The sequence below is a fragment of the Chiloscyllium plagiosum genome, chromosome 24, assembly GCF_004010195.1.
Source record: "Chiloscyllium plagiosum isolate BGI_BamShark_2017 chromosome 24, ASM401019v2, whole genome shotgun sequence".
NCBI classification, from domain to species: Eukaryota; Metazoa; Chordata; class Chondrichthyes; order Orectolobiformes; family Hemiscylliidae; genus Chiloscyllium; species Chiloscyllium plagiosum.
The window spans coordinates 16,998,625-17,019,578 of record NC_057733.1 but is presented as its reverse complement, the minus strand read 5'-3'; the positions used below and the strand labels follow the sequence as shown (position 1 = coordinate 17,019,578).

Sequence of the window (20,954 nt, the reverse complement as noted above, 5' to 3'; positions counted from 1 at the left end):
AGCATTTAACTAATTTTGTAAATATTTGGTCAAGGAAAGATTTATTTCCTGTGCAAACTGGTCTGTTTTGAAAGTACTGTCATTCATCTGCCTCCAGTTGAGTTATAAAATTTAAAGTTTACTTAGTTTGCTTAAACACCAGTCCTGTAACTTATTCCAATAAAATAAATTGAGTTTGTTGAAGCATCATTCACAAAAATTATTGCATTGTCCTGTAAGTATGTGGTCCATGTAATTGGAGGTCTGCAAGTAATGGTGGGGGGAAGAAACTCTGGTCAGTTTTGTGAAATTCTTTCCAGAGTCCTACTAATAGAATGCACGCATTGAGTGTGGATGTTCCCCGGTTGGATTTCACAAAGGCTTCACATAGTATCTGTCATTTGATTGATTGATTGATTTGCAAAGCATGTGTTTCTGGGATAGATGCAAACTATTGGCTGCATAGATGCTTGGCTAAAAACTAGGTATCAGGATGCAAGGGGATAGTTACATTTTGCTGAGGCCCCAAACAAGGCAATGTTGTTCAAATACTTAGAACCTTGAAAATGGACTACTATTCCACATTAAGTTTTTAAAGGTAAAACCAAAATCAATAGGGGACTGTTGATTATGCTTTCAATCAAATCGACCTTAAAAGGCTTGGTGAATAACAAGAGACTTGACCAAGAGAACCTAATATGGACAAATGCCCTTTACATGTATTCAATTTTCTAGTTTAATGTGTATCCATTGTGTTTGGAATTCATGCTAAACATATCCTACACCGGCTTACTTTAAAGATCTTTGGTAAAATGCATTCATGTACCGTAAATGGGCTTAATTGTTGTTTTGTCCTGTCTCCTCAGGATTATGTGTCCTTTGTCCAAACAGCAACAATTCCCTTCTAGCGTTTCCAGGAACACACACAGGGCATGTGCAAATAGTGGACCTTGCCAGCACAGAAAAGCCTCCAGTTGACATACCTGCACATGAAGGAGTTCTAAGTTGTATTGCTTTAAATCTTCAGGGGACTCGTATAGCCACTGCTTCAGAAAAGGCAAGATTTGTAAAACTGTGTTTTCAATATCACTGCTTTACCTTACCTTGTTCTCTCGCTTTCAGCAATGGTTTACTGTGAGGCAGTGAGGGATTAGGAGCAGGATGAGTAAGTGTTTAGAGTGATGACATGAGCAATTCATGATTCCAAGATTTGAAGTAATTTAAAATTTGAGAAACACTTGTATTTTGCTGTGTTCTTCGATGCGTGCCTTGCTGTGGTATCACTAGCAGCAGTGTCACAGGCACTGCAACTGCATGGATAATGAGGGTGCCCCCTGCAGTTCAGACGGCAATAAGCATCCCAGAAATTAAACTTTTTTTAATGCACTAAATAAAATTGCTGTTCTCTTCCCCAAGAAATACAGCAAAAGGTTGTTGATCAGGAGCTTGACATTTTATCTTAATTCTCTCTGTTAAGGAACTTTTATCATTCAAGCTTACAAATATAGAATTTATAAGCAGAATCAAAGTAGTTGATTTGAAGCACACCACTGAAAATCCGGTTTTCAAATTGACTTCTTGTACCTAGTATTTTTTAAAAGACGGATTTGGTTTGACTTCTCGGTACTGCTCCCACCTGAAATGCATATAAAAACTGTCTACCAGTTGAACGTGTGGATGTTGATCACAATTGATGTAAATCAATGTTCAGTTTTTCTACTTGCTCCACTCCATGATGTGTGGACAGTTAGTTGATCTCAAAGTCATAAAGCACAGAAAGGGATCCTTCAGTCCAACTCACATGCACTGACCAGGCATCCCAAATGGACCTAGTCCAGCTTGGGTCCTTTTTTTTTTCTGATCTTTCCCCTCTCACCTTAAACCTATGTCCTGTAATTTTGGACTTGCCCTCACCTAGGAAAAAGACTTTGGCTATTCACTCCATTCCGTGCCCATCATCACCACCTTTTATAAATCTCTATAAGGTCGCCCCTCAACCTCCAGAGGAAAAAAAGCTCCAGCTTCTCCCTTTTAATCCAAACCCTGCAGTCCTAGCAACATTCTTGTAAATCTTTTCTGAACCCTCTCAAGTTTAACAACATCCTTCCTATAGAAAGATGACTCTATAACACTTAATAATTTCTCTTTTTTTTTTCCACTCACCCCCACCTCCATCTCCCTGCACCATATATGAAACATTTAAAAATTTATTAATATGTCCATCTAAAGAAAGTCTATTATTTTGTACAGGGAACCTTGGTTCGAGTTTTTGACACGACCACAGGACAACTCATCCAAGAGTTACGAAGAGGATCACAAGCAGCAAACATTTATTGGTACGTTTAAAACTCAGCTCAGCAATGATTTGACTCGTTCTGGCTCTGAGAGTTTTTTGTCCTTTTTTTTTTGAAAGGATAGTGTGTTTGAGATTCAAAGTTGGTGCTTTGGCTTGTATTTAGTCTGACCTTAGGCATAAATTCTGTTTGAAAATTAAATGTTTTCGGTTCTGTTCCAAGACTAAAGACCAAAGTGACTCAACAATTTGCATCTGACTGAAACATACAGACTAGGAAAGAGGCAAAAATTAATGTTTGTTTTATTTCAATATATTGATTCCAATAATAATGTTCTTTAATCCGATTTTATTTCTGGAACAGATTGTAGTTCTAAATGACTATAACTTTTATGGACTCAAAGTGTGTGCCTCTGATCATCGTTCTAAATCAGATCAATTGGATTACACCCTCTCTGAATGGGTGGGTTCTGATTTTAAAAGGCAATTGTGTTAGTCATTTTATGCTTTTGACATTAAATGGCTAGGTCCACGTCTACAAAATATCTTTGTACATCATCCATTCAATAAATGTAATTGCATAAATAAATCTTGCCAAATTCACATCTAGTATGATCAATATCTACAAATAGCTGATTTTTTGTTTTATCTAGCATTTAAATATGTTTATTTTACCCTGACATTTGCAATTGTTTACCCAATTATGGCACGTATTTATTTAACATTGCCATGTTAATTTTTCATTTCTTTTTCAGGTGTTTTAGTCTTTCTTCCACTGCTGAATACTGGAAGCTATAGCTCCAGTTGGTTGAATTCTAGATTTTCAAGTTCAAATTTTTTTTACTTTGTCAAATCAGAACTTCCCTTGGTAATTTTAATTTGTCTCTCACTTACAATGGCGATTAAACTCTCTGCTCCTTCTAACTTTTTAATATATTTTTAAAAAGTTTTGAGAGTTTGGAGAAGATTTGTAGCTCAGGTTGACGTTCTGGATGTAAGTGTGCACGCTGAGCTGGAAGGTTAGTTTTCAGACATTTTGTTACCATACTAGTAACATCAGTGAGCCTTCACTGGAGGCTCACTGATGATGTTACCCAGTATGGTGATGAAACGTCTGGAAACTAACCGTCCAGCTCAGTGAGCAACTTGCATCCTTAAGTTTCCCAAGAGTCCCATAAATTTCAGTTGTGGATAAAATGGATTTTAAATTTTAAAAAAGACTGGAAAAATGAAATTACGAAGCGCATAAGGGATGCTAAACCACTTTTTTTTGGTGCTTACGTAACGCGGAGAATTGAGAGAATAAATTTGCAACCTATTTTGATTTCTTTGAAGGAAAGAGCAGAAAAAGGACATTGCAGTGGAAGTGGCATACAAGGAGTTTCATAAGCCCTTTAAGTTGCATGGTGGGTGAAGTCTGGGGTCAGTCTCTCTTCAAAAGATCTTCGGTGAAGCAAGAATGCTGTTGCTTTCTAATTAAGAGAACCTGCATTCCCAAAACACCACCTCAAATGTTAGTAGATACTGGTCATAACAAGAACATTTTAAAACAACCAAGCACTGTTTTTAAAACTGTGTGCAAGTACTGTAACCAAGCAGCATTCACTAAGGCAGAAAAAATAACATTTCCGGTTGATCCCTTTAACCAGAGCTGGGAAAATTTTAGGGATGTAATAGATTTTGAGCAAGGGCTGGGTAAGGCAAGGTGAAAAGAGAACTGTGATGGACTGGAAGGTATAGATTGAATCTCAGGGTTAGTCTTACTGGGCTGAAGGGAATACTCATGAGGCAGAAAGGGAAAGAAAACTAAACAAAGCTTATACCTACACCCAGGTATGCTGCTGTTTTGAAAACAAAAAAATAAGGGAGCAATCTAAACATACAAAGGAAACAAATTTAGGGTTGGGTTGTTAAAGGGAGGGGAGGAGAGTTGAACAGTCTGAAATTGCTGAACTCCATGTTTAGATCAGAAGGCTGTAAAGTCCTCACTAAAAGGTGAAGTGCTGTTCCCCAAACTTACACTAAGCATCATTGAAACAATACATTAGACTGATGGCAAAGATATCAGCATGGCAGCAATATGGAGAGAAAAAAAACAAGGCCACCAAAAGATTGTGTCCATGCCTGTGGACAAGGAGGTGTTCTGTGTTTTTCAAATTCCAATTAAATTGTAGTTTACAAAACATCTATTGCTGTGTAAAGAATTGCAGCTAACTTAAATGTAGAATTAAATTGTTACCACATTTGGTTTGTTTCCTTATAAGACAACTGGATGTGAAATGTTACATTGAAATCTCAATCAAATCCATAGGAGTATCCACAAGCCAGGCTGACAAGCAAAAACCTTTTCAGACCCAAGTCAATCAAATTTGCCTAGTGGAGTGAAAAAGACCTTCCTTCAAGAACAATTCTTTTAGTACTACTGTGGGTGGCACGGTGGCACAGTGGTTAGCACTGCTGCCTCGCAGTGCCAGAGACCTGGGTTCAATTCCTGCCTCACGACTGACTGTGTGGAGTTTGCACGTTCTCCCCGTGTCTGCGTGGGTTTCCTCCAGGTGCTCCGGTTTCCTCCCACAGTCCAAAGATGTGCAGGTCAGGTGAATTGGCCATGCTAAATTGCCCGTAGTGTTAGGTATAGGGGTAAATGTAGGGGTATGGGTGGGTTGCGCTTCGGCGGGTCGGTGTGGACTTGTTGGGCCGAAGGGCCTGTACTGTAATGTAATCTTAAAAAAAACCATAAAAATCCCTGTGGCAAGGCAGATCTCAAACCCTTGATTAATTGATGCCAGCTGGCACTCAGCCAAAAGATGACTTTGTTACAAGGGGAATTTTTCTTTTGCTTCTGGGATGTGGATCATGCTGGCCAGAGTAGAATTATTGTCCATTCCTAATTTCCCTTGAGGTTGAAGGTGTATTGCTGCATGCTTTGGGTTTTAGGGACAACCACTCTGCTGTTAGGAAGGGAGTTCCAGGATTTTGACCCAGGGACAGTGAAGAAGCAGCAATTAAAGTTCCAAATCAAGATGCTTTAGACTTGAAGGGGAGCTTGCTGTTTATGATATTCCCATGTCTGTGCTACCTTTGTACCTCTAGTGGAACTTGTGGGTTTTGGAGATGATGTTTTAAAAATCAAAAACATTGGATCTTTAACATTCTCAAAAGGAAGGGTGTCGAAGTAAAAAAAAAAAGAGCATATTGGGAGAAGCAAATGTATGGACTAGATTAAAAGAAATACTCCTCTAAGATGTGTTTTAAGACTTTTGACAGTGAGGAGTGATGAGGTGGAAGGGTAAGGGTTTTAACTTATGTAATTACCTGAACAGGTGCTATGGATGATCTGGAGACCATTGTGACAAAGTGTTAGGAGTGATGTTGGAGTGAATCAGGATGTGTCAGAGGAATTCCTTTATGTGGAACGCTGACATTGGAAGAACATCTGTTTTGGTTGTGTGATCCTACTGGATGTGGCAGAAGATGATCCTACTCCCCGAACACTTGACCTTTGTATCTCCTTCCTCACTGTACAAGCCCTCATACCTTCAAAGTGAATCAGTGACTTACTTCTATTGTGATAAGACAAGTATCACTGATTTCAATCTAGCCTACTGTATTCACTGTTCACAATGCAGTCTTCTTGAATTTGGCAAGATTGAAAGCAAAGCTGTTCGCAGAACACCTCTCGTCTGTATGATTGACTCTGACTGTTGTGCTAATATTTCTGTCCTTGGGCTGCTGCAATGGTCCAATACGCCAAATGCAACCTCATTTTCCACTTAAATACTTTATAGTCCTCAGGACTCAATATTGAATTCACCACCTTCAGATATTCATCTACCTACTCACCCACTCAGTGCCATCTTTGTGTGGGTTTGCTCTCCGCTTACTTTCTGTTATGTACACCTGCCATTAGCATCTATTTTGTATCTGTGTATTCCCTTCATTCACCATCTGTTCCACTTGCTCCTTCTCCCTTTTTGTCATTAGCACTTAAGATCATCATTTTTCCAACACTGTTTAATTCCGAAGCCCTGGAGCATGTTCAAAGGAGATTCAGAAGAATGGTCCCAGTAATGAACAGCTTAACATATGAGGAATGTTTGAGGACTCTGGGTCTATACTAGATGGAGTTTAGAATGATGACGGGCATCTAATTGCTCCATACTGAATGGCCTGGACAGAGTGGATATTGGGAAGATGTTTCCATTGTTAGGAGAGACTAGGATCTGAGGACAGAGCCTTGGAGTAAAGGGAAGACCTTTTCGAATGGAGATAAGGAGAAACTTCTTCAACCAGAGAGTGATAAATCCACGGAATTCATTGCCACAGAAGGCTGTGGAGGCTAGGTCATTGAGTATGCTTAAGATGCAGATATACAGGTTCTTGATTTATAAAGGGAACAAGGCTAACCTGGAGAGAGCAGGAGAATGGGATTGAGAAACTTCTCCACCATGATTGAATGGCAGAACAGACTTGATGGGCCGAATAGCCTAATTTCTGCTCTTCTGTCTTTATGGTCTATAGAGTCATTGTGGTGTACAGCATGGAAACAGACCCTTTGGTCCAACTTGTCCATGCTGACCAGATATCCCAACCCAATCTAGTCCCACCTGCCCGCACCTGGCCCATATCCCTGCAAACCCTTCCTAGTCATATACCCATCCAGATACCTTTAAATGTTGCAATTGTACCAGCCTCCACCACATCCTCTGGCAGCTCATTTGATACACATGCCACCCTATGCATGAAAATGTTGTCCCTTAAGTCTCTTTTATATCTTTCCCCTCTCACCCTAAACGTATGTCCTGTTGTTCTGGACTCCCCAATCCCAGGGAAAAGACTTTGTCTATTTATTCTATCCATGCCCCTCATGATGTTTATAAACCTCTGTAAGGTCACCACTCAGCTTCTGATGCTCCAGGGAAAACCGTCCTAGCCTATTCAACCTCTCCCTATAGCTCAGATGCTCCAACCCTGACAACATCCTTCTAGATCTTTTCTGAACCCTTTCAAGTTTCACAACATCTTTCCGATAGGAAGGAGACCAGATTTGCACACAATATTCCAACAGTGGCCTAAGCAATGTCTTGTACAGCCACAACATGACCTCCCAACTCTTGTACTCAATAAATACTCTGACCAGTAAAGGAAAGCATACCGAACACCACCTTCACTATCCTATCCTATCCTGCGACTCTACTTTCAAGGAGCTATGAACCTGCACTCTAAAATCTGTTATAACAGGTGTTGCCAGACCTGCAGACTTTCTGTAGCAATTTCTTCTTACAATAGTAGCTTATAATCAATTTTGTGAGTAAGGGTGTGCCTATGCCCATTTTTATGAAATCTTTTTGCTTCAAAAATCAAAGACTGCATTTCACAATCTGTCTGAATATAATTTCACTGACCAGTTCTGTGAGTGTGGAACGTAAAAAATAGGAGCAAGAGTAGGCTATTCAGCTCTTCAAGCCCGCCCCACAATTCTATAAGATCATCACGGGTCTGCCCCAGTCACCTTCTATGTCTTGTGCTACCTCCTCGGACTCCACAACTCTTTTTTTTTATGGAAAAAACAATAATCTACCTCCTCTCTTTTAAATATTTAGTGTGACATTGTAAGAAATAGGAACAGGAATAAGTCCGTTGGTCCCTCGAGCCTGATCTGCCATTCATTAGGACCATGGCTGATCCGACATTCCTCACATCCAGTTTCCTGCCCTTTCCCCATTACTGATGAAGAATCTATCTATCTTAGCCTTAAATATGCACAATAACTCTGACTCCACAGACCCTCGGCCCTCACGAGATGAAATATCTAGCCTCTACAACTCTCCACGGCAGAAAATTCCATTATTTACTATCCTCTGAGAGAAGAAATTCCTTTGCTTATGTTTTTAATGAGTGACTCAATATTCTGTAACTCTGTTCCCTAGTCGTGACATTTCTCCACTAGTGGAAGCATCTTGTGTGTCTATCAGATAGTCAACCACAATCAGAATCTTGTATTTTTCAATAAGATCACTCCTGCGATGCAGTTAACCTGTTAACCCTTCTTGATAAGTCAACCCTTTCGTTCTGGGAATCAGCCTAGTGAATCTCTTTTTTTTTTTAACAGCCTTCAGTGCCAGTATATCCTTAAATGTGGTGATCAGTACTTTTTTAAAAAAAAATTTGTTTGTTGGCCAGCATTTATTGCCTGCCCCGACTTGCCCTGGCAAAGCTGGTGATGAGCTGCCACCTTGAACCGCTGTAGTCCATATACTGTAGGTTGACCTTGGGAGGGAATTCCATGATTTTGACCCAGCGACAGTGAAGGAACAATGACATATTTTCAAGTAAGGTAGGGTGTGGCTTAGACTGGAATTTGCAGGTGGTGTTAACATGTATCTGCTGCCCTTATCTTTCTAGATGGAAATGGTAATGGATATGAAAGGTATTGCCTAAAGACCTTTGAATTTGAATTGTACGTAGTGTTCTAGGTATAACCTAACTAACATTCTGTACAGTTGTAATAAGAGTTTCCTATTTTTAAAACTTGAGCCCCTGAGCATTAAAGGCCAAAATTCCATTTGCCGCCTTATTAATTGCACCTGTATGCTGACCTTTTGTATTTAATGCACAAGGTTACCCTGATTCCTCAGCACTGCACTTTTATGAGAGTTTCTTTCCTCTTAATGAATGGTAATATATTTGATAATAGGGTTTCAGACAATCATTTATCGAAAGTTCATGTGATCATAGGCCAAGCTAGTTCATGTTGAAATAATGTTCACTCAAGGGCCACAATTTTCTTTTTCCCTCTGTGCTTTCAGGGCATGCTATTTCATTGTGGTTGGGGAGATTTCAGATTGCACCAGCTATCCGGTTAAAATGGTAACTGGGTCAGGTATGCTGCTGAGGTTTTGGGATATAGTGACATTGTATCCCTAATTTTGTCACTTTGCATTTGATCCGAATATCATAACATTGCAGAATACCTTGGTGAACAATCACTTGCAAGTTTTTTTTTAAATGGAGATAATTGGATTGAACTTTGAGTCCATGGAATTTGTCAAATTTTGAATGGCTCAGTTTGTAGGTGAACTGAATAATATTTAATCAATGCCCTAATATATTAGAGATCTAACATTGATTAAAAGTAGTCAAAATTCAGAAGGTGATAGGTAAAAGAAAGCCGAATTGGTATATTTGTGGAGAGCTGGAATTCGTTCTTGTAACCAGTTACTGAAATGCATCTCTGAATTAGTATGAGCTTAAGATTTTGTGGAACAGCCATGTACTAAGCAAACTGCCTGTCCCCTTGTAACATTTGTATCTTTGATCATTTGAACAAAACTTACTTGTTTCATGTTAGACCTGAGCGACTGACATGGAACAGAGCTGAATCAAAAGAGAAACACTGGAAATATTACAGACTAACTGCGTCAGTTCTCTTTTTTTTATCCTGGCTGAAAATGCTGTTTACTTTTGTTATCCTAGTTCCTCTTTTGATTTGTTTTGTGGCAAATAAACAGAATAGGTTTTCTCCTTTTTGCTACTTTTCCATTCCTAATGCAAATAGGCATAATAAGGAACTAAATATGCAATTGTCCTTCCCTTTAAAGATATACAACCAGTTGATGCTCCTTTAATTAAGCTTTTTTTTTTGTCTTTTTATGATTGAAATTTCATTCTGTTGCAGTTAATATGTATTTTTTTTGCCTTGCAGCATTAATTTTAATCAAGATGCATCTTTAATCTGTGTATCAAGTGATCATGGGACTGTTCACATTTTTGCTGCTGAGGACTCTAAAAGGAATAAACAATCCAGGTAATTGACATGTAGCAGTTTAAAATGATTTTGTACTACCTTAATCTGAAATTTGGTTAATTCCAATTTTAGTGATCATCTCAAAATTGCTGCCAGAAGTGTTTTTGGTTAAACTGACCTACCAAGCAACTTTGTTGCTTTTGAACAAATAACGCCTTGCATTTATATTCTGCAGACCAGATGGTCCAATTGGCTGCCTTCTGCTCCACAATAATTCTGTGATCTGAGCAGAAGCTCATTTTGAAATGCAAACAACTTATTGATGACGTGTACACAATGGTCTTGTTCCATAATATAAGAACACTGAACATTTACAAAAAAAATAATTCAAGCTCCTGCAAGTATAAGACCGGGCTCTCGCACAATTAGATTATGTTGATCTGTATCTCAGTTTACCAATTTTTTTTTTGTTTCATATCCTTACATAAGAAAATGATGGAATGCTATCATAAATGTAATTTTGCACAAGCTCCACAAGCTACCATAAGCTAACAACATTTTTACAACCTTTTTTGTGCAAAACCTGCATCTTGATTTTTGCTCTAAAATGGTCTGGTTTTAAATTTTGTCTCCTTGTGGTGTAGACATCCTGACTGAGGAAAAATAGTTTCATTGGATTGACCCTTAGAGATCCCTTTTAATCATTTGAAATACCTTGTTTAAATCTACTACACACTTTTTCTGTTACAGCCAGTGAATCTCTGGCTGATTCGGTTTGGCTTGCTATCAGTGAATTTGCAACATAGTAAAATTAAAATATTCAATGATCCTCAAATGCCCACTTGTCCCTAACCAGATATTATCAATAACAAATCTTGGACGCCAAGTGCGTAACTTGAACAAAAATTTTCAATATATTATTAGTACCATATGTTTAGCAGGACAGCGTGAAATGAGGTAATCTAATTAAGATCAGATTTGAATCCGATCTGTTTTGATTGTAATCCCATTCTCAGTCAGACACAGGTAAATGATAAGTTATAAAGGAAAAAAAGAATTTTTAATATGCCAGATCAATAAAACACTTCCAAATGGTGGATACCTAGCCTTCATTCAGTCCTTTGGTAGAGAGTTGTTCAATAGGCATGTAACTGTATATTTAATTTTGAAGTCACTGGTGAAAGAAGTATTTAGTTATTTCTTGCTGTTTTCTCAGAACATTCAACAATTCCTCAATCAGTATTTTCTGAGGTTGGCTGGATAACACTGATCCTCCTCTGACCAGTTCAGGAAACAAATCAGTTGCCAGCCTGGGCATGGCACATAAAGAGTTGAATTGTCCACAGTGTTTCCTAGATAATTATTTAAGTTGTGCTACTCTCCAGGCCAGTCATCAGTCGCAAATGTGTTTTTTTTTATTATTGTTTGAAAAGCATTACGTCTACACTTTTTTAAAATTCCAATCCCCTTAACCAGACTTTTTACTTTATTTACATTTTTAATACGTGTATAGGTCTGTAGAATTGCCCATATTGTAGATGACTTGCCTAGTGTTGTGTGCAGCTGCAGTTGTTTGTTTAAAAGAAAATCTCTGGATCCAAGGTATTCTTCTGAAGAAATGCTGCTATCACATGTAATGGGTGCAGCAGGGTATGTTGCATTTTGTAAGAGTAACCATAGCTAATTTTTCTCATCTGTAATTGCAGTTTAGCATCAGCAAGCTTCCTTCCAAAATATTTCAGCTCTAAGTGGAGCTTCTCCAAGTTTCAGGTTCCTTCTGGCTCGCCTTGTATTTGTGCCTTTGGTACTGAGCCAAATGCTGTTGTCGGTAAGTTTTCATTCTTTCCATCCAAGTTATAATTATGTAAAGTCCAAGTGGCCTATAAAGTGTGTGATGGTGTTAGTATCTGTGTTGAAGCAATACTTTAAATTTATGCTTCTTGCTTATTCTTTTATCAAAGACTTGAAAAGATCAAAACTTCTCACTCTGGAAAAAGCTACACAAAGCTCTGAGCATGTGTCAAAACAGACCTGGGGAATGTAAATACAAAATTTGTCAAGATCCTGACCTAGTGACTTGTTTATAGTTGTAAAATACAAAATTTGAATTGGGTGCTTCTTTTGATTTGAAAGGGCAGATTTAAATTTGATGGTTCAAGATATAAATTGTTTCCTTGATGCCCAATCTGCTAAGTTCAGCATTTATCATTTAAGTCACTGGCTTTCAAACTACCAATCTTGCTCCATAACACAGTCCTTGTTTATGACTTGAGTTTTTACAGCACCGTTATAGCTACTTCTGCCTTGAGTCTAGGCTTGTGCAATGGCATTGCCATTGGAGTTAAAAATGTGTAGAAGTGCTGGGGGTGCAAACCCATTGTTCAATAGGTTTGCTGATTTATTCATTTAATATTCCTTTTTCTAAACCTATTCATACAAGCTTAGTGAGTTGTAACTTTTTTTTTAGTATAAGGGATAGCTTTTAAGTAAGAGAGGTATTGAATTTTAGCAATGATTTCACCAAGCAGGAAATAACTCCTTGGATAAGTAACTTTCTGGCATCCTAGTTGAACCTCCCAATTTTTCATTGTTAGCTTGCCTGCAAACACTTTTTTAAATGTTATCATCGTGCTTCCTTTAAGAAATTCAAACATAAATGGTAGCCCAGAGGAAATGACACTAATAATAAAGCTTGAAACTGAATCAAATCTTTCAACTTGAATCATTCTGTTGGCTGTCATTTTCTTGCAGTTGCTTAATTTATTTTTAAAGTTGCAAAACCAACGTTTTTAATGCTGCAATTTTAGAACCTGCTTAGCTGAGGTTTCTCAACAGCTCGTGAAAAAAGTACCTGAGGAGATTCAGTCTCTTAATCAATATAAAGAGTGTAGGGCATTCTTAGAGACAAATCAGGAAGGCAAAAGGGGATATGAGAAAGCACTGGCAGATGAGGTTAAGGATAATCCAAAGAGGTTCTACAAATACATTAAGAGCAGGAGGGTAACTAGAGAGAGGGTAGAGCCCTGTTTAAGGATGAAGAAGGTTGTCCTTGTTTTGAACCCCAGGAGATGAGAGAGATAATAAATGAATATTTCACGTCAGTTTTTACTGAAGTGGAGACTAGAGAATGCAGAGAAATAAATTGTGATGTTTTAAAAACTGTTCACATTACAGAAGAGGAAGTTCGGGAAGTCTTCGAATATAAAGTTGGATAAATCCCTGGGACTTTATCTAATGTATCCGAGAATGCTTTTGGAAGCAAGGGAGGAAATTACAAGACCTCTTGCAGAAGTATTTGCATCATCAAAAACTATGGTTGAAGTGCCTGATGACTGAAGGGTCGCTAATGTTTGTTTTAGAAAGATTGTAATGAGAAACCAGGGAACTGTACATCTGAGAGTCTGACTTCGGTTGTGGGTAAATTGTTGGAGGTGATTATAAAATATAGGACTTGCAGACATTTAGAGAGGCAAAAATTGATTAAGTATAGTCAGCATGGTTTTGTGTGAGGAAAATAGTGTGTCTCAAACTTGATTTGAGTTTTTTGAGGGAGTTACCAAAAAGATTGATGGTAGAGCAGTAGATTATATTTATTTGGATTTTAGTAAAGCCTTTGACAAGGTTCCGCGTGGTAGACTAATGAGTAAAGTTAAGTGATATGGGATTTGGGGTGAGCTTGGTGATATGGGATTTGGGGTGAGCTTGGTGATATGGGATTTGGGGTGAGCTTGCTTGCAGACATTTAGAGAGGCAAAAATTGATTAAGTATAGTCAGCATGGTTTTGTGTGAGGAAAATAGTGTGTCTCAAACTTGATTTGAGTTTTTTGAGGGAGTTACCAAAAAGATTGATGGTAGAGCAGTAGATTATATTTATTTGGATTTTAGTAAAGCCTTTGACAAGGTTCCGCGTGGTAGACTAATGGGATTTGGGGTGAGCTTGGTGATATGGGATTTGGGGTGAGCTTGGTGATATGGGATTTGGGGTGAGCTTGCCAACTGGATACGTAATTGATGCCACAGCTGGTCAAATAGGGCCTTGATGTTAGGGGCACTTGAAACACAAAGGATTCCTGGCAGGCACTGGATAGAAAAATAGCTTAACATGGGACTTGATGTTGTGCACATAAGAGTATCTTCTGAAATAACCATATTACAAAATAATAAAGGCTGTGAATTTGTGATGTATTGATAGGGTTGCCTGTGAAACTACTTTATCAATATATCACAATTCACAGCCTTTACTGTTTCTGAATTGAACCTGTAATGGATGCAGAATAAACACGTCTTTTTTTTCCTAGGAATGAATAGAATTGGCTTTGTTTCTGTCCTACTGTTATTTCCACATTCCCTTCAAGGTGATTCTGCGACTTGCACAACAAAAATATGACATTAGTTATTCTTCTATCCTGTGTCTACCATGAATCTTTTATTGTTTTGAAGTACAAAGCTGAAATTATAACTTGTAATGTTTAGAAAATCTGGAGTATGGTACTTAAATATGCAATGAACTAGTGCTTAAATTTTTATTTAGTTTTACAAAATAGTAAAAGCTACAATTTTACACCAGAAGTTTCTTTGGAAGTCCTAGAACGAATTCTACTCCAGATGTAAGGTAGCAGTATTAACCAACCAAATGATTATTTACAAGTGTGATTCCCATTATCCAGTCTGAGTCAATCCAGTCTTTTTTGTAATAAACTTTGCTAGTTTGAGCCACTGCATACTGGCTCTTGTCAGCTTGAGAAGTGCTTGCCCAGGCTTGAGCAGGAGCAGCCATGCTGAAAGGCCCGTAATTGCCGTGCTGTTATATATTAGGTTATCTTGAGTGTGTCCCCAACCGTGACTGTCAACAAAAAAAAGCAATGTCAATATGTGTGCCAGATACTTTTGAAATGACGCAGTAGTCAGTGTACAAGTTGGAGGTTGAAAATCCAAACCCTAAGTCTTTTGGAGATTGTACCTGTATTTTGTTTTTGTTAATTGTGATTGTTTTACCCTTTAATTTCAGATACATGTAAAACTGCTGAATAGAAATCTATTTTCTTTAGCAATAAAATTCAGTCTGTTTTATTTCAGCAATTTGTGCAGATGGCAGCTACTACAAATTTTTATTCAACACCAAAGGCGAGTGCACCCGAGATGTCTATGCCCAATTCCTGGAAATGACAGATGATAAGATATGACTGTGAATGATATGAGTGCAAATAATTACTTTTCAAACAGATCTCCTGATGCTGTTTTAACCTGCCATCTAAAAGAGGATAAAGTGTTACGTGATTAAACTGAGGGATGGAATGAATCTCTGGATGGACCACTGGATAGATGATGTTTAAAAGGCTCCATTTATTATTTTTGCCATGTTCAAATTCTGTTCTGGAATGTTTCAGGTTGGGGGAGAATCCAATTTCTTTTTAATTAAAACGAATAGAAGCAGTTAATCTTTGACCACAGGAAATAACCAATCTTTCAAACCTTCCCTTCATAAAAGAACTCTTGTACTAATTGTGCCTGTTGAAACTTGTTTCTTTGTGACTGGATGTTTTTTAATATAACATTTTTGGAGCAGCAGGTTTTTCTGTAATGTTTGCTGGCGAAGAAATTTGCTAATGCCTAACGTGAGCAATTACTTGTCAAATACACAAGCCCAAAAAAATGGTGCAGCCATCACATCTCATCTCATTTTCACTGTATCGTGTGGCCTCTGAATGTGAAAAGCTTAAACGGGCATCAAGTTGTACAACGCCGTTTAGCAGTTAAATTGTTATTTTTAGGTCAGCTCATGGAGTTAAACGCGTAGTGAGTTTTGCTCTTTCCAGTTTGGAATCCACTGAGTACTGAAAGTTATGAATTGGTGTCTGTTTAAAACAAGATGTCCAATTTATTAGCATCAATTTTGTGCTAGATGTATATAAAGTACAAAACTCAACTCCTTTCTAATTGCAAAATGCTGTTTTTAAATATAAACTAAACACTAAGTTGAACTTGTATATTACTGATGATTGATTTTGCTCAGAAAGAAGGTCTGATACTTTTTTTTATATAAGGAAAAGTGAGATTTCTTTCTGTCTGTTGGAGATGCAAACATTTGTCTATTTGTTGCACTTAAGTAAATTAGTATCCATACTGAACCTTACATAGGTTCAAAATACTGTATAGGGAACAAATCATTGTAGTTTTTGTAGAATAAACTAGTGCAAACATCTACAGAGAATTTTGTGTTTAAAACAATGTTGTTTTGGTTGGTTTTTCATTCAGTTTAATTTTCGAAGAGTAACCAAATTTCTTCTTTTGATATTTCTTCCCTTTAATTTCTGTTCAGTTGGATGGCATAAGATTTTTTTTTTGTTTTGTAATCTATCTAATAGTGTAATATAATCAGACCAGAGCCTCAAAGTCTAACATAATCCTCCCAGCGACCAGGTTTAACAAAATAATCCAATTTGGTTTTAAAATTAATTAAAGTCTAAGTCAGTAAGCTAAAACTTCAAATAGGTATTTAACCAGGTTGGCTTTTTTTAATGGAAGCTACTTCATTAAATGCATACCACTTGTTAAATATTTCTGGCAGTTTTGATCAGTGGTGTCTTACTGGAAAGGATTACTTCGAATGATGGTTATTCCACAGGATTTTTTCCAGAGATTAAATGAAAACTGATTTTCTTTCTTTCAAATGTTAATAGCCTATTTATTTATCCAGACTAACATAGACTTATTAAGAGTTTTCTGGTGGCATGTGCAGACTTACAGTTCATATGTGGAAATGGTTCAATAACCAACGTGCTGCATCTTAAGGACAGAAAAGTACACAATTGTAACTGACAAACTACTGTTAATTAGCAAAGTTACAATATAATCTGCTTTATTACTGAAGTTAAAATTGTGCAGTACTGCATCTCAAACAATACAGTTTGAATTTGCAACTAATAGGACAACAGCATGCAGACATTTTGAAGAACTCTGCTTAATATAAATACTTCAAGTAAAATTCAGGAAACTTACAATTGAAACTGCATTGGGTTAAGTGTGCTGTCACATTGCTAAAGATTTTCACTGCAGCTTTTTATCACAGCTATGTTAAGCAGATCACTTACCTGCTCCTGTAATTGTACAGTTATTGAACTGGACTTAATGGATTCTTAATAGGATAATTTTCATAAAGCACCTTTCTTTACTAATATTAACCAGTGTTTTGAGCACCACTGTTCATTCACTTGAGAGCTGTAGTGTAAATTTAAATCAAGTAAAAATGATGTAAATACAAGTGTGTGCCTGTGTAAGTTCTGTTTATTGAGGAAAACTGACAGTTATGTCCACTTTTTACTAAAAAAATGTTTATTTGTATTAAATTTTTTCACTAACTTGTTTTGATCCATGTCATTCCTTCTCTTTGTATTTTATCTGTTTCCATGCACTAATAAAAAAAAAAGTTGTGAATAGTAACCTTGAACAGTTGTTAATTGTTACAGTTGCAGGGAAAATGTCGCATTAATTCTAAAAGTACATTTGATGCAAAACACTAGTTGTCTTCTACTTAGTCATCTTTCTTCACTAAACAATATTTGATATTTAGTTTTAGTTTGGTGATCATGCAGAACGGGACTGGGATTTGAAAGAAGGGGAGTAATGATGATTAATGTTTTAATTGAATAGTGTAGAGAGACAAATATTTGCAGCACCATGTCAATGGTTTTAGTCATGTGCTAATAGATTGAAGTTTGACAGTACTTTAAAGCTCATTCATGACAATGGAACAAATGTAAATTCTGCTGCAGTATGAATGTAAACTCAGTGATTGCAACTTGTAAACCTGGGCACAATCATGGCCATATTTCCTGTGGAAATCCTAAATTAACATGTGCAAACCCCTAAACAACATGTCGGCTTGATCATGCATCATATTCATTTCTAGTGGGAGTCTCTTGATTAATGGGTTACGTACTTTGGACCCTGGCTATTGCAATGGGAGCTGGGTTCAAATCCCACTGACTGCTGGTGGAATTTATGTTCAATTATGAAATTTTGGGATATAACACTAATCTCTGTCAAGGTGACCATGAATCCATTGTTAATTATTGGTTAGGGAAAGAAACCTGCTGTCCTTGCCAGACCTGGCCTGTGTGTGACTGTAGACCCAAAGTAATGTTTTGACTCTAAACTGCCTCCTGAAATGGGCCTAGCAAGCCACTCAGTTCTGGGGCATTAAAGGATGGGCAACAAAAGCTGGCATTGCCAGTGATGCCTGTATCCCAAAGAATAAAGACCATCTTAGACCATTATTTCAAATCCCACCACAGGACTGGAGATATGTTTTATTACAAATTTAACTGTTAGCCTCCAATGAAGAAACTACCTGAATGTTATTGAAACTAATCTGGTTCATTCATGTCCTAAGGAAAAGATTGTTCTTATCTGTCCCATGGAATTGTGATTGAGTCGCAACTTCCGACTGAAATTGCCTACCAAGTCCTGGTTAGCTCTGCTAAATCACTGCACACCAGTATAATTATCCATCAGATTGGTTTGCAGTTGGGGATTTGTTTGCCAGGCTGGTGTGTTTTTCTGCAAACGTTTCGTCACCTTGCTAGGTGAGTCTTTAAGGTGTTAGTGCCCTGTCCTGCTTGGTATTTATGTCTGTTTGCTGGTACCTCCGATTCTGTATCTAAGTTGTTTGCATGTGGGGTCCAGTTCAATGTGTCTGTTGACTGAGTTCCAGTTGGAGTGCCAGGCTTCATAAACTCTTTTACATCTCTCTCTTTTGCCGGTGCTAGGACAGTTACGTCGTTCCAGTTGAATTTGTGTCCTTGTGTGGTTGGAAATGTGTATCTGACAGTGGCAAGCTGATGTTTGTGCACTCTCATGGCCAGTTTTCTTCCTGTTTGTCCTGTGTAGTGTTTTTCCCATTCTTTACTGGTATCTTGTAGATAACGTTTGTCCTGTTGGATGTGGGTGTTGGGCCTTGACCTTTTTTGAGGAGCTGGTGGAAGGTGTTTGCTGGTCTGTGGACCATGAAGGTTCCCAGGGGTCTGAATAGTCGGGTAGTTATCTCTAATGTCTTTTGATATAGTGTCTGGTTGTGTAGTGTTTTCTTTTGGTTTGTCCCTTAAGTTCCAGAGGATGTTGCTCTTGGGGGTACCTGTTTTGTTTAAATCCTTTTTGAATAGTGTTCCTAATTGGCCTTCTGGATTGCTGCAGTGTGTCCTTGACGGGTTAGATAATGTCCTAACACAGCTCTGTTCGTGTGTGCTGGGGTGGTTGCTGTTATAATTCAGTATCTGGTCAGTATGGGTGTTCTTCCTGTACATGCTGGTCTGAAGTTCCCTGGTCGGTGTGTGTTCCACTAGTACACGCAGGAAGGGGAGTCTGCTGTTTTCCTCTTTTTAGTGAACTTTTCTGGTGAGGATATCATTGATGTGGTGGTGGATTTCTTCCAGTTGTTGACGTTTAATGATGACAGGTGTCATCTGCATACTGGATCCAGAGTTTAGGGAGGGCTGTATATTCTAAGTGTTGCATTACTGCTTCTGCTATCAGTCCTGTTCTATTCCACTGACAATTCAGACCCACCAGAGGTATGAAACCCTTGATGATAATCTACAACTAATGAGTCAGAACTTCCTGTTCACCACCACTTGGAAGAAGTACTGACGCTAGTGAGGAGAAAAGTTGTTATCACTGACTGTCATCAAGAGTGTTTGTAGCATCATTATGGACTGAGTTCTGCAGGATGTAACTGCCAGGCTGAGCTGGTGGCAACTCGTGAAAGAAACCATGAGAAAGTGACCATTTAGCTTCACCTTCACTCATCTGCCTATTGCACATGTATCTGTCAGCGAGTGTTTTTGGAGATGCTTTTATACTGAAGGGAAATATCCATCATGTGGCATTACTACTGGATGAAATGGGTTAGAGTCAGAATGGATGTAGGTAGGTAGTGTGGGCCAGCAGCAGTAGAATGGCATTCTATCAAACTTATCACTTGGTCAATTGCCCCACCATTCCATTCCATCAAGCCAGGGTAACAGCCTTTTTTCCATGTGTATAAAAGACTAGCTTTTTTTTATGCCTGCTGCTGCTTCTGGTATAATGTAGTGCTGTTACAATACAGTTAAGTATGCCAATTATCAGAAGCAGCATGCAATAACCTGAGCAAAGTATTCATGCACTGAGGCAATAGAAAGGTTCGGTGAGGGTAATGCTAGTGATGTGATATACATGGATTTCCAGAATGTGTTGATTGATTTGACAGATTTGTGAGAAGCATCATAGGTCATAGCGTAAAAGGGATAGTGGCAATATGGATATAAAATTGGCTGAAAAATCAAAATCTCTACAGGTGTGGTGAAGCCCATTGAATCATCACTGACCCTCAGAGCATCCCACTCAGACCCTGCATTTCCCATAGTTAATGCACCGAGCCTGCACATCCCTAGACACTATGGGCAATTTAGCATAGCCAATCCACATAACCTGCACATCTTTGGACTGAGTGGAAACTCATGCAGACACGGTAAGAATGTGTAGATTCCACACCAGGGTGGAATTGAACCTATGTCTGTGGAACTGAGGCAGCAATGCTGCCCACTGAGCTACCATGTCACTGTCAGGAAACAGAATAATCAACTGATATGTTTCACTTGTAATGGAGTTCTTGCTTTTCTATTGTATACAGTTGTCAGCACATAGGAAATTTGATTACGTTGGACAGAGTCCAGAGGCAATTTACAAGAATGATTCTAGGAATGAGAAACTTCAGGTATGAGGATAGATTGAATAAGTTGTGAACATTCTCCGCAGAGAGATTTGATAGTGGTCCTCAAAATTGAGTGGGCTGGGCAGTATCGATAGGATTAAGTCATTTCCATTTGTTAAATTAAGAAATAAAAGAGAAGGAATGGATTTTAAATGAAGTACAAATGAAGCAAGGGTGATGTGTG

General features: G+C 38.1%; 1 protein-coding gene across 2 annotated transcripts in view; it reads left to right on the top strand.

Moving 5' to 3' along the window:
* Positions 1-17,460, top strand: part of wdr45b (WD repeat domain 45B) — a 55,104-nt gene extending 37,644 nt beyond the window's left edge. For both annotated transcript variants that reach the window (XM_043714482.1, XM_043714481.1), the window contains exons 6-10: positions 846-1,036; positions 2,230-2,315; positions 9,978-10,079; positions 11,726-11,847; positions 15,097-17,460. In XM_043714482.1, coding sequence (XP_043570417.1) covers positions 846-1,036; positions 2,230-2,315; positions 9,978-10,079; positions 11,726-11,847; positions 15,097-15,203 — 608 coding nt within the window. In that variant the 3' untranslated portion in view covers positions 15,204-17,460. The remainder of the gene's footprint in view (positions 1-845; positions 1,037-2,229; positions 2,316-9,977; positions 10,080-11,725; positions 11,848-15,096) is intronic.
* The last annotated feature ends 3,494 nt before the right edge of the window (positions 17,461-20,954 follow it).